Source organism: Vigna radiata, unplaced genomic scaffold (assembly GCF_000741045.1).
Source record: "Vigna radiata var. radiata cultivar VC1973A unplaced genomic scaffold, Vradiata_ver6 scaffold_86, whole genome shotgun sequence".
NCBI lineage: Eukaryota > Viridiplantae > Streptophyta > Magnoliopsida > Fabales > Fabaceae > Vigna > Vigna radiata.
This window is the reverse complement of record NW_014543269.1, coordinates 1389803-1411950: the sequence shown is the minus strand read 5'-3', so window position 1 is coordinate 1411950 and position 22148 is coordinate 1389803. Positions and strand designations below refer to the sequence as shown.

The 22148-nt window shown below is 34.2% G+C and overlaps 1 protein-coding gene and 1 long non-coding RNA gene across 13 annotated transcripts; one reads left to right on the top strand and one right to left on the bottom strand.

The window, feature by feature from the left end:
- Window positions 1-5308: 5308 nt before the first annotated feature.
- On the bottom strand, window positions 5309-21062 carry LOC106754258 (pentatricopeptide repeat-containing protein At1g06270). 12 transcript variants are annotated; one of them, XM_014636266.2, is made up of 5 exons: window positions 20950-21055; window positions 14120-14194; window positions 11257-11548; window positions 6716-8191; window positions 5309-6158 (listed from the first exon to the last, which is right to left on the bottom strand). In XM_014636266.2, the coding sequence occupies exon 4, from the start codon at window positions 8135-8137 to the stop codon at window positions 7106-7108; it is 1032 nt and encodes a 343-aa protein (XP_014491752.1). In that variant the 5' UTR covers window positions 8138-8191; window positions 11257-11548; window positions 14120-14194; window positions 20950-21055; the 3' UTR covers window positions 5309-6158; window positions 6716-7105. The 12 variants fall into 12 exon arrangements, with proteins under 12 accessions (XP_014491752.1, XP_022633580.1, XP_022633578.1 ...); XM_022777859.1 differs by lacking the exon at window positions 20950-21055 and having other exon boundaries at window positions 5309-5936; window positions 6083-6158; window positions 11257-11682; window positions 14120-15434; XM_022777857.1 differs by lacking the exon at window positions 20950-21055 and having other exon boundaries at window positions 5309-5897; window positions 6083-6158; window positions 11257-11682; window positions 14120-15434.
- On the top strand, window positions 19386-21659 carry LOC111241110. The gene is made up of 3 exons (XR_002666893.1): window positions 19386-20288; window positions 20408-20939; window positions 21048-21659. It is a non-coding gene; the product is annotated as an uncharacterized LOC111241110 (long non-coding RNA).
- Window positions 21660-22148: the final 489 nt, after the last annotated feature.

Here is a 22148-nt window from a genome sequence, read left to right as displayed (position 1 = left end):
CCTTTTTTTTCCAATGGATTCAGGGATCACCTTACTAGCGCAAGCGAGAAAACTTTTGGTTAGGCCAATCTACCCCTGTGTAAAGGTTTACTTTGTAACTGAGGGTAGTGACAATGTTTGTTGGGAAATATTCTTTGTTTTGAAAAAGTGAAGGGTGAAGGTCTTCAAGCAAGATGTGCACAAACGTCTTGAGAAAAATGTCAAATTGTTATTTTTGATTAAATATTTGACCTCAGAAAAGTCAGACAAGTGACTCAAGATATGCACAAGATGCGTGATTTTATCAAACGAAAATGAGGGTTAGAAGACTGCACACATCTCCCTTTGTGCCCCTACGGAGGTTCGACGCTTAAGATTCAAGGTCAAGTATATGCAATCTCACAAGGATGGTTCCCTGAGCCTAAAGATCAAAGGTCACTAGAGCTATGGCCCCCAACATAGCACCTCCAAAACAGTCGAGTAATCAACTAGGTGTGAAGAAACAAATGAAGAGAACAAACTCTAGTTCGTCTTCTCACGATAGCTAAACAGGAAGAATATCCCAAGTGGCACCGCTACACAACCCCTCTATTTCTAAGCTATACTCAGACCCGGGTATAAGGTCTCACTCATGATATGCATAAACTGTGTGTGTGTGTGTGTGTGAAGGGAGAATGCAATGCACCCAAACCCTCACCTGCAAAACAACCAGAAAAATTCCTAGGCAGATATAAACATGTTTTCTACCCTAGGGTTCAATATCAAGACAATTCACACGCAATTATTTCAAAAATCAAACATAAATAAAGAAAAGGGGAAGAAAAACATAGAAAAATCACATCGAATTCGCATATTTAATTAAATGGCCTGACTCTCTAGTGTCACCAGTGGAGTCGTCATTTGTCGCAACCGGAATCGCGACGGGACGACAATCCACAACAGAAAAACGACTTTTGAAAAAGAGTTTTGGAGTCGCCACCATAGTTTATTCTGGAAAACTACGGAAAAACCATAAAAAGGATAAGGCTTAGTCTATGAAAACCGGATTCTGGTTTCGAGAGTCGGTTACGTGAAGGGAAGATGTTAGTACCCTACAACGCCTGCCCTAAGGCAGTACCTTTAATTAAATGTGCAAACTTGATGTGGTTTTTCAAAATGTTTAATTATCCCTGAAAATAAAATTCTAAAGAAACAAAAATATATTTTATTTTTTGTGCCCGACAAGGATTGACCTTGCTCCTACTTATTCTCAAAATGAGAAATCAGGATTACGTAGTTCTAGAAAATCGTTTGGGAAATTTGTTTGAGGAATTTGTTTTGGACAAGATTTGGATTTTTTGGGAAAATGAAGAATAAGAGAAAGGTTTTCAACACAAGGCTGACGCGAATGGTCGCACGTGTGCTTAAACCCTTTGAAATATTTTTTTCTTAATTTTAAAAGAATAAGGAAAAGGGTTTTCAACACAAGGCTGACACGAATGGTCGCACGTGTGCTTAAACCCTTTAAAATAATTTTTGTTTAATTTTAAAAGAAATAAGAAGAAGGTTTTCAACACAAGGCTGACGCGAATGGTCGCACGTGTGCTTAAACCTTTTGAACTAATTTTGTTTAATTTTAAAAGAATAAGAAAAATGTTTTCAACACAAGGCTGACGCAAATGGTCGCACATGTGCTTAAACCCTTTGAAATAATTTTTGTTTAACTTTAAAAGAATAAGAAAAAGGCTTTCAATACAAGGCTGACGCGAATGGTCGCACGTGTGCTTAAACCCTTTAAAATAATTTTTGTTTAACTTTAAAAGAATAAGAAGAAGGCTTTCAACACAAGGCTAACGCGAATGGTCGCACGTGTGCTTAAACCCTTTGAAATAATTTTTTTTTGTTTTATTATTATTTTATATATTTTTTTTATCTTTCATTTTTATTAATTATTTATAATATCAAAATAATGTTTTCATGTAAATATTTAAAACAACGTAAGTATTTTTTAAGGAAAGACTAAAAGGTAGAAAATAAATTACAACTTATAAAAAAACAATTAAGTGTTAAAAGAAACACTAAAACATCACTTTTTATAATTTTTAAATTTACCCATTTTTTGCCTAAGAAAGAAAAACAATATTTAAAAGAAATAAAATAAAACAAGAACAAATTGAAACCGGAATTTAGTCATTAAAAGAAAGATAGCGTCACAAGCTCTAGCACTATTTTTTTAATTTTAACCTTTTTTAAAAAAATACTTTTTATTGAACATTTGTTGTTTCTTTCAAAAATTGAGAATGCAGCAAAAAATAAAACAACAAGATAATAAAGACTAAAAGAAACAAAATACAATAGCAATAAATAAAACAAAACAATAAGTAAGTAAAGGAATGATATAAAAACCAGGGATGAGCGCTCACGAAGCCCTTTTCTTTCTGTTTCTTTACCTTCTCTTCCCGAAATTGGATTTTTCTCCTCTCTTCTTTCTGTTTCCTTATGCTATTTTCCCGAGGTTCAATTTCTCTTCTTTTTTTTTTTATTTACCAGGTGCATATTTATATACACAATTTGTAATTTTATTGTGATCTTGCCTTAATGACGAATTAATTGTCAATTAGCAAAATACGAAAATAAATGGTTTTGATTGAAGAAAAAAAAAATCAAATTAAAATCATATTTTTCTCTTTAGGAAGAAATTGAATACAACAATCAATATATTATTTTTAATAATTTCTTGTAATGATTGTCATAATTTTGATTCAAATTATTACCAAATAAAACCAAATTTCAAAAAAAAAAATTCTTAAGTGATCAATCATGCATTAATTGTTTATGGGCATTTTCTAAGGAAATCACATACAGCACTTCTCTCATTTTATTCACGTGCATCCCCTTTCTTCTTTTTTCCTTCCTTCCTTTTTTTTTATTTTTCTTTTCTCTTTTATTCTTTTTCTCTCTTTTTCTTTTTTTTTATTTCTTTTTTCCTCTTCTTCCTTTTTTTTATTTCTCTTTTTTCCGTTTTTCATGTTTTTTTTTTCTTTTCTTTTTCCTTTTTTTTTCTTTTTTTTTTCAAAAAAAAAAATTGTTTTTTTTTTATTCTTTTTCTTTTTTTTGTAATTACTTTTTTTTTAAAACAAAATAGTAAAATAAAATTAAGAACAACAAAATAACATAAAATAAAATAAATAATAAAAAATGAAAGAAAATGAATGAAATAGGACAACAATAAACAACAAGTCTTATTATTTAGTGACGAAATTGGGTGTTGACATTATTATATTTTGTTAATTAAATTATGTTATAGGGATTGAAGGTCTCTACTATATAGTATGACACAATTTTATTATAGGTATGCTAAATTTGTTGCCTTATATTAAAAATTGATATGTACTATAAATATATCCATTGTTAATATAATATCCATATTAATTACATACTAGTTAAAACTATAGTGATAAAAATAATCCTAGCATCTAAAATTTTTCCATCAAGAACTTTCGGATATAGTTTTACTTCATCTTTGTAATATAAGTTAAAATTTACATTAAAAAAATAATAATAATACAAGTTTGATTCGCTATTCGGTAAAAATATTACTTCTTTATTTTTTTTTCTTCTATACCTGATCAAATTATTTTAAATTATGATTTTAATTTAGTAAGTTTAGTATTTAATAAAAAGTTTAATATTTAGATGATAGTATGCAAATAAAAATAACTATTTTTGTACGAGAGAACCTAATATTGTGTTTGGATACGTGGGTGAGTTCTCTTTACATATTTTATGTTTTTTATTATAGGAAAAAGTTTTTTAACAATTTTTTTTACAATTTTTTTATAACGTATATACGATGACTTTTGATTGATCTGTTTTAAATATTTTTTAAAAAATATATTCAAACATATTATTGTCATGTTAAAAGAAATTGTTAACATATAATATCCTTTTATCAATCATCAACCCAGAAAAGTTTTACTTATTTACAATTTTATTACTCTATTTTTATATGGAATTATTTTGGTCAACCAACTTAAAATGTTGTCATCACCATATTTTACACTAAAATGTAAATATACATATAATGTTTGTGAATACAGATCTATTTGACATATACGTAGACATTTTTTTAAGATAGATTTTCAATGAAATCGAACCATATGTTTTTATGTATCTACACTTGCAATTGTATTGTATGAAATTTAATTGTGATGGTTATATTCCTTTCATACTCCAATTTAATCATTAGAATAAAATATAAATTTTAAATATTAGTGTCAACTAAATTGTAACGTTATATTGGAATCGATTGTAATTGTTACGTTAATCTTTTAATATGAAAAGTCAAGAAAACGTAAAACTACTTTTAAATTGTTTATTTTAAAAGAATATTTATATTAGCATTAGTTTAACGCACTAATTAAAATAAATACTAAAATTAAATAAAATGAGTATGACTTATTAAATGATAATTTTTTTAATATTTAAATTACTTAATTAGTGGTAGTTAATAAACGATAATTAACATAAATATTAGAAATGAACAAATTAGTGTGAATTAACTAAAATAAATATTAAAACTAAATAAGTTAATAGTTCAGTGAATAGTAATTAAAAAATATTAAAAATAAATATAATTAGCTTTAGTTAATTTTTTTTATTTCTAATAGTTATTTTTAAGTTAGATAAACATTAAATTATATATCAATTTTAAATTTGTGTGTTTCTTCACAATTAATATGAACTATAAATAGTGTGTATAATCACACTTTTTTTTGTTCATTTACATTAATAAATTTTTCACTCTTTTTTTTAAACTCATTTTTTTCATCACATTCATATTATTCATTTTGCAATAGTTTTTTTCATCCATACAAATTTTTCATTTGCGTTTATTTCATTTTATTATTATCTTTTTGATCCATATTTATTTCCTCATCTACATTTATCTTCTACGTCTTCGTCATTTTCCTCATCTATTATAATCTTTTTATACTCAATTCTTTTCATCCACATTCTCAATTCATTTCGCTCACTATTTATATTTTTTTTCACTCATGTTATAATTTTTAAAAATTACTATTGTTATCATCGACTTAATTGACACTACTGCTTAATTCAAGTTATTATATTAGCGTTCGCCAACAACAATTGACACTATTGTTTTAAGTTCACCTTTTTAGCGTCTATGTTGGAACCAAAAATTGAAGCTCTAACATGAATTTTTCCTCAGTTACGCTAAATTTTGGCTAGTTTGCTTGTAATGAAAAGAGACTTGGATGTGAAGTTAATTTTTTAATTCATATAATTATAAAAGCTTAGTTAACTAAAAGTTGTAAAATGAAAAAGATATATTTAATTTATAACGATAGTTAATTGTGGGTAGAGAGATCCAATAAAAGTATGTGATTCACAAACAATCTCTTTTAGATCAGGTTGTAGCTCTAGATGGTCAGGAGCTGATCTCAAATATTCGTTGTGCATTTACATTAATGCATCGTGGATTCTGCTTGCAGCATACCATACTGGTTTTGACATGAGATCGCATGCCACTGCTATGGGGGCGGTGGTGAAGATGACATTGCCAAAGTAACCAGGGGTGGGGAGTTAGCAGCCTTGACCTTCCATCAGTTGCAATATACAACTTGGTCTCTTGCCACCCAACATCTCATTAGAGATGTAGCTGATTCTGTTGCCATCTTCTCTGGACTTACCCTTGAGGTGTGTTCAGTTGGTTATGGGTCAATTTGAAAGTAGAGACGACAATGGCACCATCAGAGCACAGAGCAGTGTCCTGGCGATGAATGGAGGGAAGGAAACAGTACTGGTTTGTGAAGAATTCATGGGAAATAACAAGGGTGAATCTGGCTATATTAGGATGAAGTGTGATACAAAGGATAATGATGATGCTTGTGGCATTGCCATGCAGGCTAGCTACCCTGTCCAGCATTAAGCAGCATATCATGGAGTCTAATTGACTTGCAATACAATAATTATGGTTGTCGAAGGAATGAAATATGTCAGTTCAAGAGAGTATAGCACTAGGAAAGAAGAACTTAGCTCCACAATACAATAATTTCAAAACAGAAATAAAAGTACAAGAAAAGTGAAGTTAAAAACTTACAAATACCCTTCACGTCCTCTATAGTCTTGCGTGGAACCTTTCCTGTCCCCAAGATCCAGCTTAGTAATCGACCTACCTGTAAGCCAGTAAGCCCAACAGAGGACCACCCAGTACCAGTGATAAGAATAAGTTTTAAACGTTGGAGCCAGGCGAAAGTGAAGTTAAGCCATATTTAAGTCAAAAATTGAACATTCTACGAAAATTAAGAGGACAATGGATGCGTATACATATGAAGGATGGATGGTGGTTTGGATGACTAGATATGTCAATAAAAAGTCAAACGGAGATGAGAAAGTGAGAGAACTTTCCTCGCAGCTGAAAGAAATGAACGAAAATGCTATGGCGATTATGTTGTCCAAAATAAGGGAGAAATAATTGTTTTTTTTATGCCCATAATCCATTGTGATATATAATTGATAATTGAAAACCATAATCTATTATGAGTGTCATAATCACTCATTAAACACCATAATCGATTATGCGAGTATTTCTTTCTCGCTTTTTTATAATAATAATAATAAATAATTAAAAGATGATATCAGTTTAATAAATAACAATAAATAAAATTATTAATAACAAAAAAAAGCTCTAATTTCTTTCCAACCAAACAATTTCTTTTCACTTATTTCTTACCACTTTCTCTTTCTTTCCTTTTTTTTTTCTCCTTTTCTACCAAACGAAGCATTAGTTACCCTGTGACTGATTTCAATATTCTGTAGTGGGGTACAGAATAACCGAGTTATAATTTGGCTAAGTAGGAATGTTAATTCCACAATTCAAACAAAAGACCAAGTTCAACAGAATATGCTCACCCCTTTCCATGCTTTGACTTCATAGATTATACACCCAAATGTTTTGCAAATTCAAGATCCTCGTGCTGCATTGCTCTGCCACAAACCGTGAGATGATCTTCCAGCAATGTCATTGAGAAAAGAACACTGACACCATAACACGAAAGTCGCAAGTCTTTGCAAGTTACCCTATCGGCATTAAGCATTGTACTTGCGCCTCTAAATTTAACAGCTAAGATTTAAGTGCTGCAAATCTATGTCTCAAAGCACAAGCTATCTTCCACTCATTGATACTGGCCAAACCTTCAATAATCTTCTGTCTGACCGCTATATATGGTATGAAACCTCTTTCTGTCATCCCTGTTGCAACCTTTGCAGCCAAAACATACTCACATTTCTCCAAGCACCCTTCAATCACTAACTCATAACTCTCAAATCCAACGGAGTTACCATCTTTCTCCAGGAACTCAATAATCTCAACAGCATTCCATATCTCCCTGTTTGCCCGTAATGCTGCCAATAATTTCACTAGTATTCCCTGTCCTGGGGTTAAACCATATTGCACCACCATTTGTTTCAACAAATCCTGTGCCTCTGCAGTCTTTCTCACTCTGCTCATTGCACCAATTACCGTGCCATAACTATTTGAATCTGGAATGCATCCAGCCCCACCCATGCCATTAAGGACTTTAACAGCTTCCACTAGTTGGTCAACAGCACAGAGAGATGATAGTAGATAATTACAAGTTCCACAGTCAGGAGTATACCCAATTGTTTGCATCTGAAGTAAAATATCAGCAACAGATTGGGACAGACATCGCCGCCGCTCCAACCAAGCTGATGAGAGGAGAACACGAGTCTGAGGAACAGGAAGGCAACCAGATCGTAGAGTCCGTTGTAGGACAGCAAGTGCAAGGGGGAAAGGATTGGAGCTTTGAAGGGTGTAAGAAAGAAGATAGGAATAAGCTTGCTGAGGCTTGGAACGTGGTCTGATAGGTATAAAAGATTGCAAAATTTCATCAACAATTTGTACTTGTACGTTCTGAGGAAATGAAGAAAAGAAAGAAAAAGGATTTGAATTTTGGCACGACTCCAAGGAAATGAAAAGGTCAGGAATTTTAACGTAGTTTTTCGCTTCTACTTCCTCTCTTACGGCCTGCCCAAGATTTTGCAATGAAGACACTGAATGAGCTGAAGGACACTGGCTCAGAAAAGGCCGGAAGTGAAGAAGAAATCTATGCTGCATTGTTGCTCTTATTACCATTCTGGATCAGCTAATATAGTGTCGGAGCACCTTGTGGCATGAGAGAAATGAAACCTGAGGAAATTAGCAGAAGAATACTTATCATATTAATAGGGAAAAAGGGTGTGAGGAAAAAACAAATTGATAGATGTGGCTAAGCATTCACAATATAAAATATAAATATCTTTTTCAGTATGCTTTACAGAGAGGTGCCTTTACACGGGGGGCATGAAACAAGGTTTCACTAGAAACTACCAACTCAACATCAAGGGCGGTTAAAGAAAGAAGTAAATTATTAAATCACAAAATTGTGGCTAGTCATCCTCACATCATGACCAAAAAGCCAACATATCTGCGTATCAATGTATAGAATCCAAGTTGAAATTAACGGATATAAACATACAATGTAACGATAAACAATAAACATATAACTAGGTTCAAAATAGCTCTCCTTGGAACATGCAACTGAAATAAATTAGCCAAACGTAACAATATCAGACAACAATAAAGTATTTAAGGGTGTTTCAAAGTAGGATCGGTATAACAAGTTGTAAATGGTAAGTACAAGCATGTATGAAGTAGTCAAAGATGACATGATGGTAGTTATAAAAATGGCAATAATGTCAGCAAAGAATGTGAGTAAATGATTTAAAAAATAGACCTTTTATTAAGGAAAACATAAAGTAAAAAAAAGTCTACAACCCCTTCATGTCAACCTAAATTTCATAATCTCATTATGAGTTTCAAACAGGGATTAACACAACCATAAAATTCATAACTTAGTATTACTTGTAATGAGCTTCTAAGAGTCTATGAGATCAATGGGCTTTGTTGGGGCCCAATAAGTTAACATGTTCAATCATTTTCTTGAATAACTTGCACTCAACAAGCTTCAGTCTTCACTAAGTGAACCATCCCAATATTTGAATTCATCTTAACACTAGCAATTGTTTTCAAGCATTTCAATGAGTTACTTTTCTAAAAGAAAACAGGAACGAAACAACACCCACAGATGTTTTGTCTTACAGTTAAGTTTTTGAAAAGGATTACAACATTTACTTGCAGGAACTATTCCTAAAATACCATATTATATTTTGTGACATTTGCAGCTATATAAGTGTGTATTAATCTGGTCATGGACATGTTTAAAGGGTTGGAACTTGCCGTAACCGAAATCACGATGGGACGGCAAACTTAGAAAAGGTTTAAAAACGAGTTTGAAGTCCCCTCAGTAGTTTAGTCTAAAAAACTATAGAAAATCATAAAAAAAAAAAAAATCAAGGTTTGCAAAAACTGAATTTTAGGTTTTGAAATCGATTACATTGGAAAGATGTAAGCACCATATATTGTCCGCCAAAAGGCGATACCTTTAATTAAATTGCAAAATGGATGTAATTTCTCAAAATGTTTATTTTCCCTGGAAATGAAATGAAAAGACTAGACAAAAAAGAGACAAATGTGGACAAGGATAAACTTCACTCGTACATTTCAATCAAAATGGAATATCACCATAGTCCTAAATGAAAATATGTTCGAAAATGATTAGGACTTTTTTGAAAGTAAACCCGAAAAGGATTGAGCTTATTCCTATATATATCTATTCACAATGGCACAATGAAGAATCAGGACACATAGTTCTTATGAAAAAATTGTTTGTTTGAAAATGGTGATATTTAAGTATTGAAACTTTTATATTTTTTGGTAGTTTTTTAGAAAAGAAAGATCTAAGTAATAGGACGATACAGAGAGCCACACAAGTACTCATACTTTTATTTTGGGACACCAGATGACACAAGCAGCCATACAAGCATCCGAAAGAAAAAAGTGAAAAACTAAATTTTGAATTATTTTGAAATAAAAAATAACAAATACTAAGACGACACATACGGTCAAAAGAGTACTAGTACTTTTATTTTGGGGACATCAAACGGCATCTGTAGAGACATCCCAAAGAAAGAAGTGAAAAGCACATTTTTTATTATTTGAAAAAAAGGAAAGGTATTAAGTATTAGGACAAGTGAATGATCACAAGAATACTTATACTTTTAAAAAGCATAATTTTAATTAATTGAAGAAAAAATATTAATACTAAGACGATGCGAACTATTGTACAAGTATCCAAAATTTATTTTAAAACATGTGAAACTAACATTTGGTTAAAAGTCAGATTTTAAAATTTCAGCAAATACACATTTTATTATAAAAATAATCCGGGGCATGTCCTTACATGCGGTTGGGCCAAATATGCCAACATGCAAAATAAGTTCAGACAGAGGCAAAAAATGAAACATACATAAAGGTTTCCACAAGCATATTCCCACCATCCAAAAAATATTAATTATTCAAAACCAATAACAGATTTAGCAATTCAACATCAACAATTAAACACAATAAGCCCAAAAATTTCCCAAGGTTTCGAATCAATGTTTCCCTCCCATCTCTGTTTTCCAGGATGCAAACTCATAAATGAACCCAGAATCAGATATGCCTAATCACACTCAAAACATGATAGTAAAAGAAACAGCAAACTCAAGTTCACATTCCATTAATCCAGCCTTCACTAACCATCGAAAACGTGAATTTCAAAACGGGAACAATGTTCAAACACCATAACGGGTGAATTATTCACCACAGCATCCTCAAAATCTATCATGAACACAACTAATTGGTCTACTTTGTTTACAGATTTATCACCTGGGAATCCCACGCTGCTCAACCACAAAGTTCAGCAAACCAGGAAAAACAATCCACAAATATTACAGTTCAAACCTAATCAAATTACTCTGAGCGAGCAAGTTTCAAAAGCAATCTACTCCAAATCAAACACATGAACCACAGAAACCTTACACCAAACCAATCAAGCAGCATACACAATACCCACGCAGAACCAATTAAATACTGAATAATATTGAATCCCCCAGAGAAGCCATGACTACCAAGCACGAATGACATCAATCAAAGCAAAAAACTCAAGAACGAGAGAACAATACAAAACAAACACAACAATTCCACTGACTCGATTAAATACAAATGCACAAAAAGAGAAGCCTCGCACAGGCTTAATCAAGGGAAATAGAGGCAAACCAAATACATCTCTTCAACCAGAATCAAAACGAATCACAGGTGATTTTTAAAATTACCGAAAATAGGTTAGGCTCAAGGACCAGCTTTACTGCAAATCATAATTCGATGTGAGAACCAAGCAGTGGCAAAGGGCGAAATCTAGCGGTGAAGGGTGGGGAAGAGCGGAGGCAAATCCAAGCAGAGCAAGCACGCTGCAGTTCAAACCCTAGCGGTTGCGCAACAAGGAGGTGCTCGTGATAGCTAATGCAGAAGAGGAATATCCAACAGCAGACGCGCGGCGGTGGTGGCCATGGCAAAGTCTCTATCACTGATGCCGTTGATGGTTGGGCATCACCGGAACTGTGTGCTCTGCATGTGTGATGATGGGAAGAGATTGGATGTGGGTTTTTGGTTTTTAAGTGTTTTGTGTGAGCGGGAGCAAAGCTTACGAGTGAAGGGGAAAATAGAGCAGAAATGTTTTATAATAATAAATTTCAATTAACCTATAAATAAATTATTCATAATTTAGTATGGATAATTGAAATAAAATCATTAATAGATCAAGTATGTAACAGGGAAAACATGTTTCCAATAATTTCATAATAGGAAAATTACAATTGCAGCTTCCAACTCTAATTCTCATAACAGGGGATTTGATTTTCATTCAATGCCAATTAAATGCAATTAAAGCATAAAAGAAAAACAAATCCAAACAACATAACAGTGTCAATTTTTGAATTACTTTCAATAAACTTATCCACGCCATTTTAATTTACAATGATAAATTAATAGCATAATGGAGCGGAATATAAACCAACCCTTAAATTTTACCATAAGCATAGGAAATGATAAAATCCCTAAATCGTATCATTAAGGTTGTAAATAATTTGGGGATAAATTAGGGTTATGCCAATTTCATAAAATAATCCTTAAAATCATTATTAGAATGCTTTGGTAATATATAATTAGGGGTGGGCAAATCGAACTGAATGTACTGTCAAAAACTGAACTACATTTAAGACAAACTGAACTGTAAAACAGTTCGGACAAACTGAACTGAACAGTTTTTTGTTTTATCAAACTGAACTGAACTATACTAAATTGTACTAAATTACCGTATGAACTGAACTATTAATTGAATTGTAAACTACACTAATTGAACTATTAACTGAACTGTAAACTGCACTAACTGAACTGAACTATTAACTGAATTATAAATTGCACTAACTGAACTATTAACTAAATTATAAACTACACTAATTTTAACTAAACTACAATATAAACTGAACTGAACTACTAATTATACTAATCTTAAACTGAATTGTACTAACTTTTAAACTAAATAATATAATAATAAATGTTTTTTTTAATTAAAATTTATTTTAATATTTATTTTATTTTATTTCTAATAAATTGATTTTTAATTATTTAATATTATTATTTTCTATTTTATTTATATTTCTTTTATTATTAAAAATTATTTTATTTTTTTATTTATCTATTTTATTTTATTAATAAAAAATAACATCATACATTAATACAAAATAAATAAATAAATATATATATATATATATATATATATATATATGTGATGTTCGGTGATGGTGGTGAGTTTTCTATGTTTTTTTATGGTGAGTATTGGGTCTGATTAATGGTTTTTAGTGCTCTCTTGTGGTGATGATCTTGTGCTCTCTGTTGTGATGGTATGTTCTTATGATGGTGTGCTCGTTTTGTGATGGTTGTGTGTCTTCAATGCTCTCTGATCCAATCCTCTTTTTTTTTTTATTATCAAAATGTGGTTCTTGGATGACCCAAAAGGTGAATGCAATTGACATAATAGAGGTTCCCTTTCCTCTGGCCGTGAGGTCTACTTTTTGAATGATCGAGATCAAAACCATTTTGAAAACCACCAAGCTCTTTTTCTGCTGCACTGCTTCGTGGGAGCTCTGGCATATCCTCTGGCACCAAGCTCTTTTTCTGCTGCACTGCTTCGTGGGAGCTCTGGCATATCCTCTGGCGTAGGATTTTCTTTGTCTTTTTTCCTTCTTCATGTTTTCACTTTGCAATTGGCAGAAGCTCGTTGAAGACCCTTTCCCCTTCGATGTATGGTGGTTGCTACTGCTTAAGAATTTTTAGCAAAAAAAACAAAGATTTTTTCACGCTGCCAACGTATAAGCCTATTCTAAGCATTCCTTGTATCGCCTAAACACTGCAATTGTTCCTTCAGGAGGAGGGAACTGAGTTGACCTTGGAATTTCTATTTTTTTAAAAAATAGAAATTCCAAGGTCAACTCAGTTCCCTCCTCCTGAAGGAACAATTGCAGTGTTTAGGCGATACAAGGAATGCTTAGAATAGGCTTATACGTTGGCAGCGTGAAAAAATCTTTGTTTTTTTTGCTAAAAATTCTTAAGCAGTAGCAACCACCATACATCGAAGGGGAAAGGGTCTTCAACGAGCTTCTGCCAATTGCAAAGTGAAAACATGAAGAAGGAAAAAAGACAGAAAATCCAACGCCAGAGGATATGCCAAAGCTCCCACGAAGCAGTGCAGCAGAAAAAGAGCTTGGTGGTTTTCAAAACAGTTTTGATCTTGGTCATTCAAAAGGGAGACCTCACGGCCAGAGCAAAGGGGACCTCTATTCTGTCAATTAGATTCACCTTCTGGGTCATCCAAGAACCACATTTTGGTAATAAAAGAAAAAGGATTGGATCAGAAAGCATTGGAGACACACAACCATCACAGCACGAGCACACCATCATACCAAGAACAGACCATCACAATAGAGAACACAAGATCATCACCACAAGAGAGCACTGAGCACCATTATTCAGACCCAATACTCATAATAAAAAAAAATAGGGAACTCACCACTATCATCGAACATCACCACCACCTGGGAAGAAGGGACCTCACGGCCAGAGGAGAGGTGAACCATTTACCTTTCCCATTTTCTTTGAAAGCAGCGGAGGTAAGTTGTCTTTCCCGGCCCTTGGTCGTATGTGAATGTTGTTGATCTGTTACATGTCTATGTTACTGGAATTGAAATGAATGAAACATGTCTTTGTTACATATGAATGAAATATCCGTGTATATGGTTGTGTTCTCTTACTTTGTGATATCCTCTATCAATCAAAACTGCACCCAAAATGCAGTTTCAATGCCTGCAAAGTCTATCATATTTAATTGACAATGGAACATAGGCATGTATCCCCAACAAAAAGACCTCAATACCCTATTTACTTACATCCAGAAAATGCCTAGAAAACACACTACAAAGCTGTAAAGCAATCAAAAACTAAGAAATACAACAACACTCTATGCCAAATCCTCCTTGAAACCAAGTGATTCATGGCCTGTAACCTGTAAACGCCCAAACAAGGAAAACGGCAAGAACACGTAAAATCTCATCAAGGTGAGATTCAAACCTAAATTAAAATGAGTGTGTGTGGTAGAACAAAGTGTAATTGAGAATAAAACAGGAGATTTGTGTGGTGATTGTTGTGGCTGCGGCGATTGGAGTTTGCGTTGAATTCTGGAGGCACGGTGGTTGCTCAGTGGTAGTCCGGCGAAGGGTTGTTGTTTCTGTGACGGCGGCTCGCGGTGGTGGTCGACTGAAGGAAAGAAGCACGATGTTTCCCTGTTTTCGCGCGAGGAAGGGAAATGAGGGATTTCGCGTCTAGGCTGGCGACAACTTTGGTGGAGTTTGGTCGCCGGCGGGACCTTGGACGGAGTAGGGGCTCTGTCACAGTGGCTGGTCCGTTAGGGTGACGACAGTGTGCGCATGGTGGCGGAAGATGTAAAATCGTGGTTCTCTCTCGAAGGGTGTGGTGTTGCTGGCGACGCCAAGGCTGGTCGGGCGGCGCGGTGATGGATACAATCGGAGGTGAAGACGGCACGGTTGCCGATGTTTGAGTGTCTTAGGGTTTTCTGTTTTTCTGCAGGGAGGAAGAGACACGTGTCTCTTAGTTGCTGAACGCGCAAATGGTGAAATAAGAGGCTAGGGAGAGAACCCCTAAAACTTCTGATGAGGAAACTTGGGCCTGGGTTATGATGCCAACTTTTTAAAATAAGAAAAAAACACAAACCTCCCTTCCAATCCGCACCCCCATTTCTCATCTCTGCACCTCATGTCTTTTTTTGTGTGTGATTTGGGCTTAAGCCCATTCCGTTTCTACAAACTTTTTTTATTATTATTATTATTTGTTTTACTTACTTTGTGCACCCCATAGTTATTAGTTCTACCCTTGCATTATATATTTTAGACTTTTATCTACTTGTTTGCTTAAATATTATTATATTTTTATATTGAGAAAAAGTAATAAAAAATTTCAGAAAATATTCAAAAATAATAAAAATATATTTTTAAAAGGTTAAAGCACACGTGCGACCGTTCACATAGGCCTTGTGCTAAAAGCCTTTTCTTCTTCTTTTACAAAAACAACAAAAACATGTTTCAAAAGGTTAAAGCACACGTGCGACCGTTCGCGTAGGCCTTGTACCTTTTCTCTTTCTCACACAAAAATACTAAAATACAAAACGTCCTTTTACAAACAACAAACAATCTTTCAATCAGAACTACATGATCCTTGATTCTCCATCCAAAGTGGAGATACGTAGGAGCAAGGCTAGTCCTTGTCAGGTCACTTCCCAAAATCCAAATCTTTTCTAAACAAATTTTCTCAACAATTTCTCAGAAATTAAAAAATATATTTTGTTTCTTTATATTGTCATTTTCGGGGATGATTAAACATTTTGAAAACCACATCACATTCACATATTTAATTAAAGGTACTGCCTTAGGACAGGCGTTGCAGGGTGCTAATACCTTCCCTACACATAACCGACTCCCGAACTTGGAATCTGGTTTTCACAGACCTTGCCTTATCATTTTATGGTTTTTCCGTAGTTTTCCAGAATAAACTATGGTGGCGACTCCAAAAAAACTTTTTCAAACCCATTTTTCTTTTTGGATCGTCGTCCCGTCGCGATTCAGGTTGCGACAGATGGCGACTTCACTGGGAACGTCTAAAGAGTCAGGCCATTTAATTAAATATGCAATTTGATGTGGTTTTACTTTGCGTTTTTCTTCCCTTTTTCTATGTTTGACGTTTGAAATAATTGATGTGAATTGTTTTGATATTGAACCCTAGGGTAGAAAACATGTTTATATCTGCCTGGGATTTTTCTGGTTGTTTTGCAGGTGAGGGTTTGGGTATGCATTGCATTCTCCCTTCACACACACACACATTATGCATATCATGAGTGGGCCCTATACCCGAGTCTGAGTGCAACATAGAATTAGAGGGGTTGTGTAGCGGTGCCACTTGGGACATACTTCCTGTTTGGTCATCGTGAGAACCCCAACTCGAGTTTGTTCTCTTCATTTGTATTTTCACACCTAGTTGATTAATCGATTGTTGTGGAGATGCTGTGGAGGGGGCCATAGCTCTAGTGACCATCGATTCTTAGGCTCAGGGGAACATCCTTGTGAGATTGCATATACCTGACCTTGAATCTAAAATGTTGAACCTTCACTAGGGTACAAAGGGAGATGTGTGCAGTCTTATAACCCCCATTGTTGCTTAATAAAATCAAGCACTTTGTACATATCATTACATTTTTTTTCTTTCTTTCTTTGTTGCTCACGTTTTTATGGTCTTGTCAAATTTTGTGGGTTCTAGTCAAGAAATTATAAAGTCGTGATTACTTGAACCCTTAACTTTTTTCATTTAAATATTTAATAAAAGTTCCTCGATGGAGTCGACATCTGTCGCAACCGACGTCGCGACGGGACGACGATACAAAAAAAGAAACGAGTTTTGAAAAAGAGATTTGGAGTCGCCACCATAGTTTATTCTAGAAAACTACGAAAAAACCATATAGAAAAGCACGGTTCACAAAAACCAGATTATGGGTTCGGGAGTCGGTTACATGTAGAGAAGGTATTAGCACCCTACAACGCCTACCCTAAGACAGTACCACTAATTAAATACGCGAATGTGATGTGGTTTTCAAAATGTTTAATTATCCCAAAAACAAAATTCTAAAGAAACAAAAAGATATTTTTATTTTTTTGTGCCCGACAAGGACTGGCCTTGCTCCTACGTATTCTCAAAATGAGAAATCAAGGCTACGTAGTTCTAGCTGAAAGATTTTTTGTTGTTAGGAAAAGGATGTTTTATGTTTTGGTATTTTTATACGAGGAAGGGAAAATGTTCCCAGCACAAGGACGACACGTGCGGTCACACGTGTGCTTTAACCTTTAAACATATTTTTGTAAATTATTTTTTTAAAAGAAAAGAAAAAGGTTTCTAGGACAAGGACGAAGCGTGCAGTCATACATGTGTTGTAACCTTTAAAAATATTTTTGATTGTTTTCAGAAGAAGGAGAAAAGATTTTAGCACAAAGCCTACGCGAACGGTCGCACATGTGCTTTAACTTTTTAAAACATACTTTGATTATTTTTGTGAAAGAAAAAGGGAAAAAGACTTTTAGCACAAGGCCTACGCGAACGGTCACACGTATGCTTTAACCTTTAAAAAAATATTTTGATTGTTGTGAAAAAAGGGAAAAAGGCTTCTAGCACAATGCCTGCGCGAACGGTCGCACGTGTGTTTTATCCTTTTAAAACATATTTTAATTATTTTTGTGAAAGAAAAAGGGGAAAAAAAACTTTTAGCACAAGGCCTACGCGAACAATGGCATGTGTGCTTTAACCTTTTAAAACGGGTGTTGCTTCCTCCACCTCCCCAAGTGGGACCTGCACCTCCCCACTATTTTAAATTATTTTAAAAATATTCTACACTTCCCCACTATATTTTTTTATTCCAAACATACCCTACACCTCTCCACTATCTTTAACAATCTTTCTCTTTCTCTCTCTACATTAATAGAGCACTTACATGGCTCATTGATGGAGCACTTACATGACTCAAATTTGAACTTGTGATATATTTTCTTAAATAAGTTTGATTCAATCTAATTTTTGTTGTTGAATATATTTTTTTCTTTTCAAATTACTTAATAAATGGTAAAATTTTATTCTAAATTTCTAGAAAAATGTTATATGTGTTTTTTTTACATATAATATCTATAATTTTTAACATAAAATTCAAAGAAAACTTCAATATTAGTACTTCCATCATTTCCATTTTATAAAATTAAAAGTTAGATACAAATACAAAATAATGAACATAATAATATTAATAGTAAATAATTATATATTATTATTATATACTAACTTTATAATGATGAAAGAACTAAATAAATTCTAAATCTTTAACAAATAACTTTTTTTTTATATTTTAAGTATTTAATAATATTTTTATATTATTTATCTAATAAATTAAATATTTTATTCATGTTATTTGAGTCAAACATGTCGGTGAGTTAAAACATAATATAATGTTAAAAATTATAGATATTATATGTAAAAAAAACACATATATATAAACATTTTTCTAGAAATTTAGAACAAAATTTTACCATTTATTAAGTAATTTGAAAAGAAAAAAATATATTCAACCATAAAATAAGATTGAATCAAACTTATTTAAGAAAATATATCACAAGTTCAAATTTGAGTCATCTAAATTCTCCATTAATGAGCCATGTAAGTGCTCCACTAATGTAGAGAGAGAAAGAGAAAGATTGTTAAGGATAGTGGGGAGGTATAGGGTATTTTTGGAATAAAAGAAAATAGTGGGGAGGTGTAGAATATTTTTGAAATAAATTAAAATAGTGGGGAGGTACAGGTCCCACTTAGGGAGGTGCAAAGAGCAACACCCTTTTAAAACATATTTTGATTATTTTTGTGAAAGAAAGAGAAAATGCTTTTAGCACAAGGCCTACGCGAACAATCGCACGTGCGCTTTAACCTTTTAAAACATATTCTTATTATTTTTGTAAAAAGAAGGAAAAAAGACTCTTATTACAATGCTTACTCGAACGGTCGCACATGTGCTTTAATCTTTTAAAAACATAGTTTTGTATTTGTATATTTTTAAAAGAAAGGAAAAAAGAAAGTTTCCAGACACACGTGTGCTTTAACCTTTTAACCTTTTATTGTTTTTGACATTTATATTCTAGAAAAGTGGATAAATATTTAAAATGGAAACAAAACAAAATAATAATAAAAACAATAAAATAAAAAGATGAATAAATAAATAAATAAATAATAATGAAAATAAAATAAAAAGGAAAATGATAAAATAAAATAAATTAAATAAAAAGGGGTGCGGAGGTGCCTAAATAAGAAAATGGGGTGTCTAAACTATTTTTATAAACAGATTGGGCTTAAGCCCAAACTGGATGGGGTGAGATTTAGCAGAAATAGGGATGCAGGGAAGAAAGGATTTTTCAAACAGGATGGGCTTAAGCCCAAAGATAATGGGGGTGTAAAATGGGAGCGATGGTGCAGAAAAAAAAAAGATATATTTTTTTATAATTTTTTTTGGTTTGGCCTAGTAACTGAAACCCAAGGCTTTTCCTCAGAAACAGGGGTTCTCTTCTTCCCATCTCATTTCGCCCCAAATCTAAACTACGGAACCCTAAGGGGATTTGCCTCCTCTGCGCGCACCTCACCACCTCTGCCACGGCCTCCACCCAGCCAGACCAGCTGCCGTGACGGACCCCTGCTCAGTCTAGGGCGTCGCCAACGACCAAGCGCCACCGGAGCTACTGCCGGCCGTGGGGTTAAACTTCTCTTCTCTTGCACGAGGGAGAACGATCCCTGGGACGCATGTTCCCCGTCTCTGGCGAGACCAGCCACCGTCGTTCGGCGACCAAGACGTTGTCGTCACCATCACTGAAACTGGCCGCCGCCGTCTCCAGATCAGGAACCAGGGTCGCGCCGGCTATGCAACTCGCTGTCGGAGTCGTCGCCACTCGATCCAAGGCGTCGCCGGCGACACCAACCATCAACAGGACCAGTCGGCGGGAGAGAGAAGAATCGTTGCTTCCCTGAGTCTAGTCTCCACCACCATGAACGGATCCAACCATCGCCGCCGGCGCACGTGACTCTTTTCTCCCTCTTTTCCTATCGTGGTCGCCACCACCACAGAGGCGGAAACTACCGCCACCGAGGCCACCACTAGCGTGGTTCCACGGTTTGTATATCAGACAAAACAACCACTGAGGCTTGTCGAGACAATGCTTGGGGGTTTGGGATTTTTGTTCTGATGTTGTGATTTGTATGTAATTTTTGTTCTGTGTGTCTATTGTTCAGGAAGGTTAACTCATTTGTTGGTGGCTTGAGGTGAACAGAGGCAAGGGGACCCAATTTCATGATCTGACTTGGTTTGTGGGGTTTTTGGTGGTTGGTGGGTGAACATGGACTGTCGGCATTGACAGAGAGTGGAGGAATCGGAAAAGCTGTTTCAGTTTGTTGGGATGATGATTTATCTGCAGGGGGTTACCGGAACTTGGACTATGATGCAGGACTTTAATTCGCAGCTTTGGGTTACGCAAAGAGAGCACTGGTCTCTAATGGTTCATAGGTTTAGGATATGCATGGAAAGCACTGGTCTCTAATGGTTAAAGGTGGTGAAACGTGTTTTTGTTGTTGGGAGGGAGGCATAACAAACAATGTACAGAAGCACATCATGCACATCATGTATATTCAATATAATTACATGTTCAAGCAAACAAAGCTGTTCAATATAATTGCATGTTCAAGCAGAAAAACCCAGCATCACCAAATCAAAACCAGAAGCAGAAACGCAATCTAACATTTATAACTTGTGAGCGATGAAGCTAAGGTGAACTTACCTTCTATGTTTATGTCTTCCTTTCGTAAGTTCTTGTATCCCTTTTCCTCAACGGCCTTGGCAGTAGACTAATGAAACATCGTTTTTTGTAATTTCAAGGGAGAGTGGCAATGAGGAAAAAAATGGCTTCTGTTTGATGGCGGAGGTGAATCATTGGGAATGAAAGGGAAATGTTGTTGGGTATGTGAATGGAGGAAGTGGATTCTGTTGAGTAGAGAGTGAATGGTGAAGTTGAGAGTAGTGTTTTTTTTCAATACTCAGGCTGCCCTCTCATAACTTGGAGATGCGTTTTTGTTTCTTTTTTTTCTCTGCTCTCTCTGCCAAAGGCGACTGCAATCACTCTTCCACCATCTTTCATGCTCCCATGCTAAACCAGTTCAAAGCGCCGGTCCATACACAGTATTCGCACCCAAAAGGGGATATGGCGTGCCTGTGGAATGGTTGCTTCCTGAAACCCAGCCAAGCCATCCTGCTTGTTGTATTTCCTCTTTCAGGTGAGCCAGCTAAAGATTCTAGGTTCATGCATAAAGAAAAGATTTGCACCAGAATGGGAGATAGCGTCATGGAATGAAAAAGGAAAAGCAGCTTACTCAAATTGGACCGGATACCGTTCTTTTGTTTTGTTTCATCAACGTTTACCATAAAAATTAAAGTAAAAGAATATAAAAATAAAACTAAACAGCAAAAACAAAACAACGGAAAAAAATAAAATAACTCTAAATAATAAAAAGTAAGATAAAATAAAAAATTAATGAAAAAGAAAAAGGAAAAAAAATAAAATAAAATAAAAATTAAATAATATAAAACGAAATAAACTAATAAATTTACCATGATAAAAAGACATAAAGTAAAAAACAAAAAAACATATATTATTTAGCTGGTAAACTCTGACCAATTTAATCACATGCCACTTTTATTAAATATTTATAAAATAACCAAGTTTCCCTTATAACTCAAACATTTAATGGTGTGTACAACTGGGATCTTACAACAAGAGCGAAATATGTATGGTGCATGCGAATCATAAAACAGTATGAGAGTGTCACGCAATTGGCCTACAGGTGACACCAAACCTCTAGGAAAGTTTGCTGATAAAAAATGGCTACGACGGATTTAGATACAAGAACAAACAGAAATTACATGATGGAGCTGTAAGGAAAGACCAAGGATCTAAAATTAGGTTTATTGGATGATCAGGTC

Coding starts and splice junctions, on each gene's coding strand:
- LOC106754258 (XM_014636269.2), bottom strand. CDS start 8,137: ATGGTAATAAGAGCAACAATGCAGCATAGATTTCTTCTTCACTTCCGG.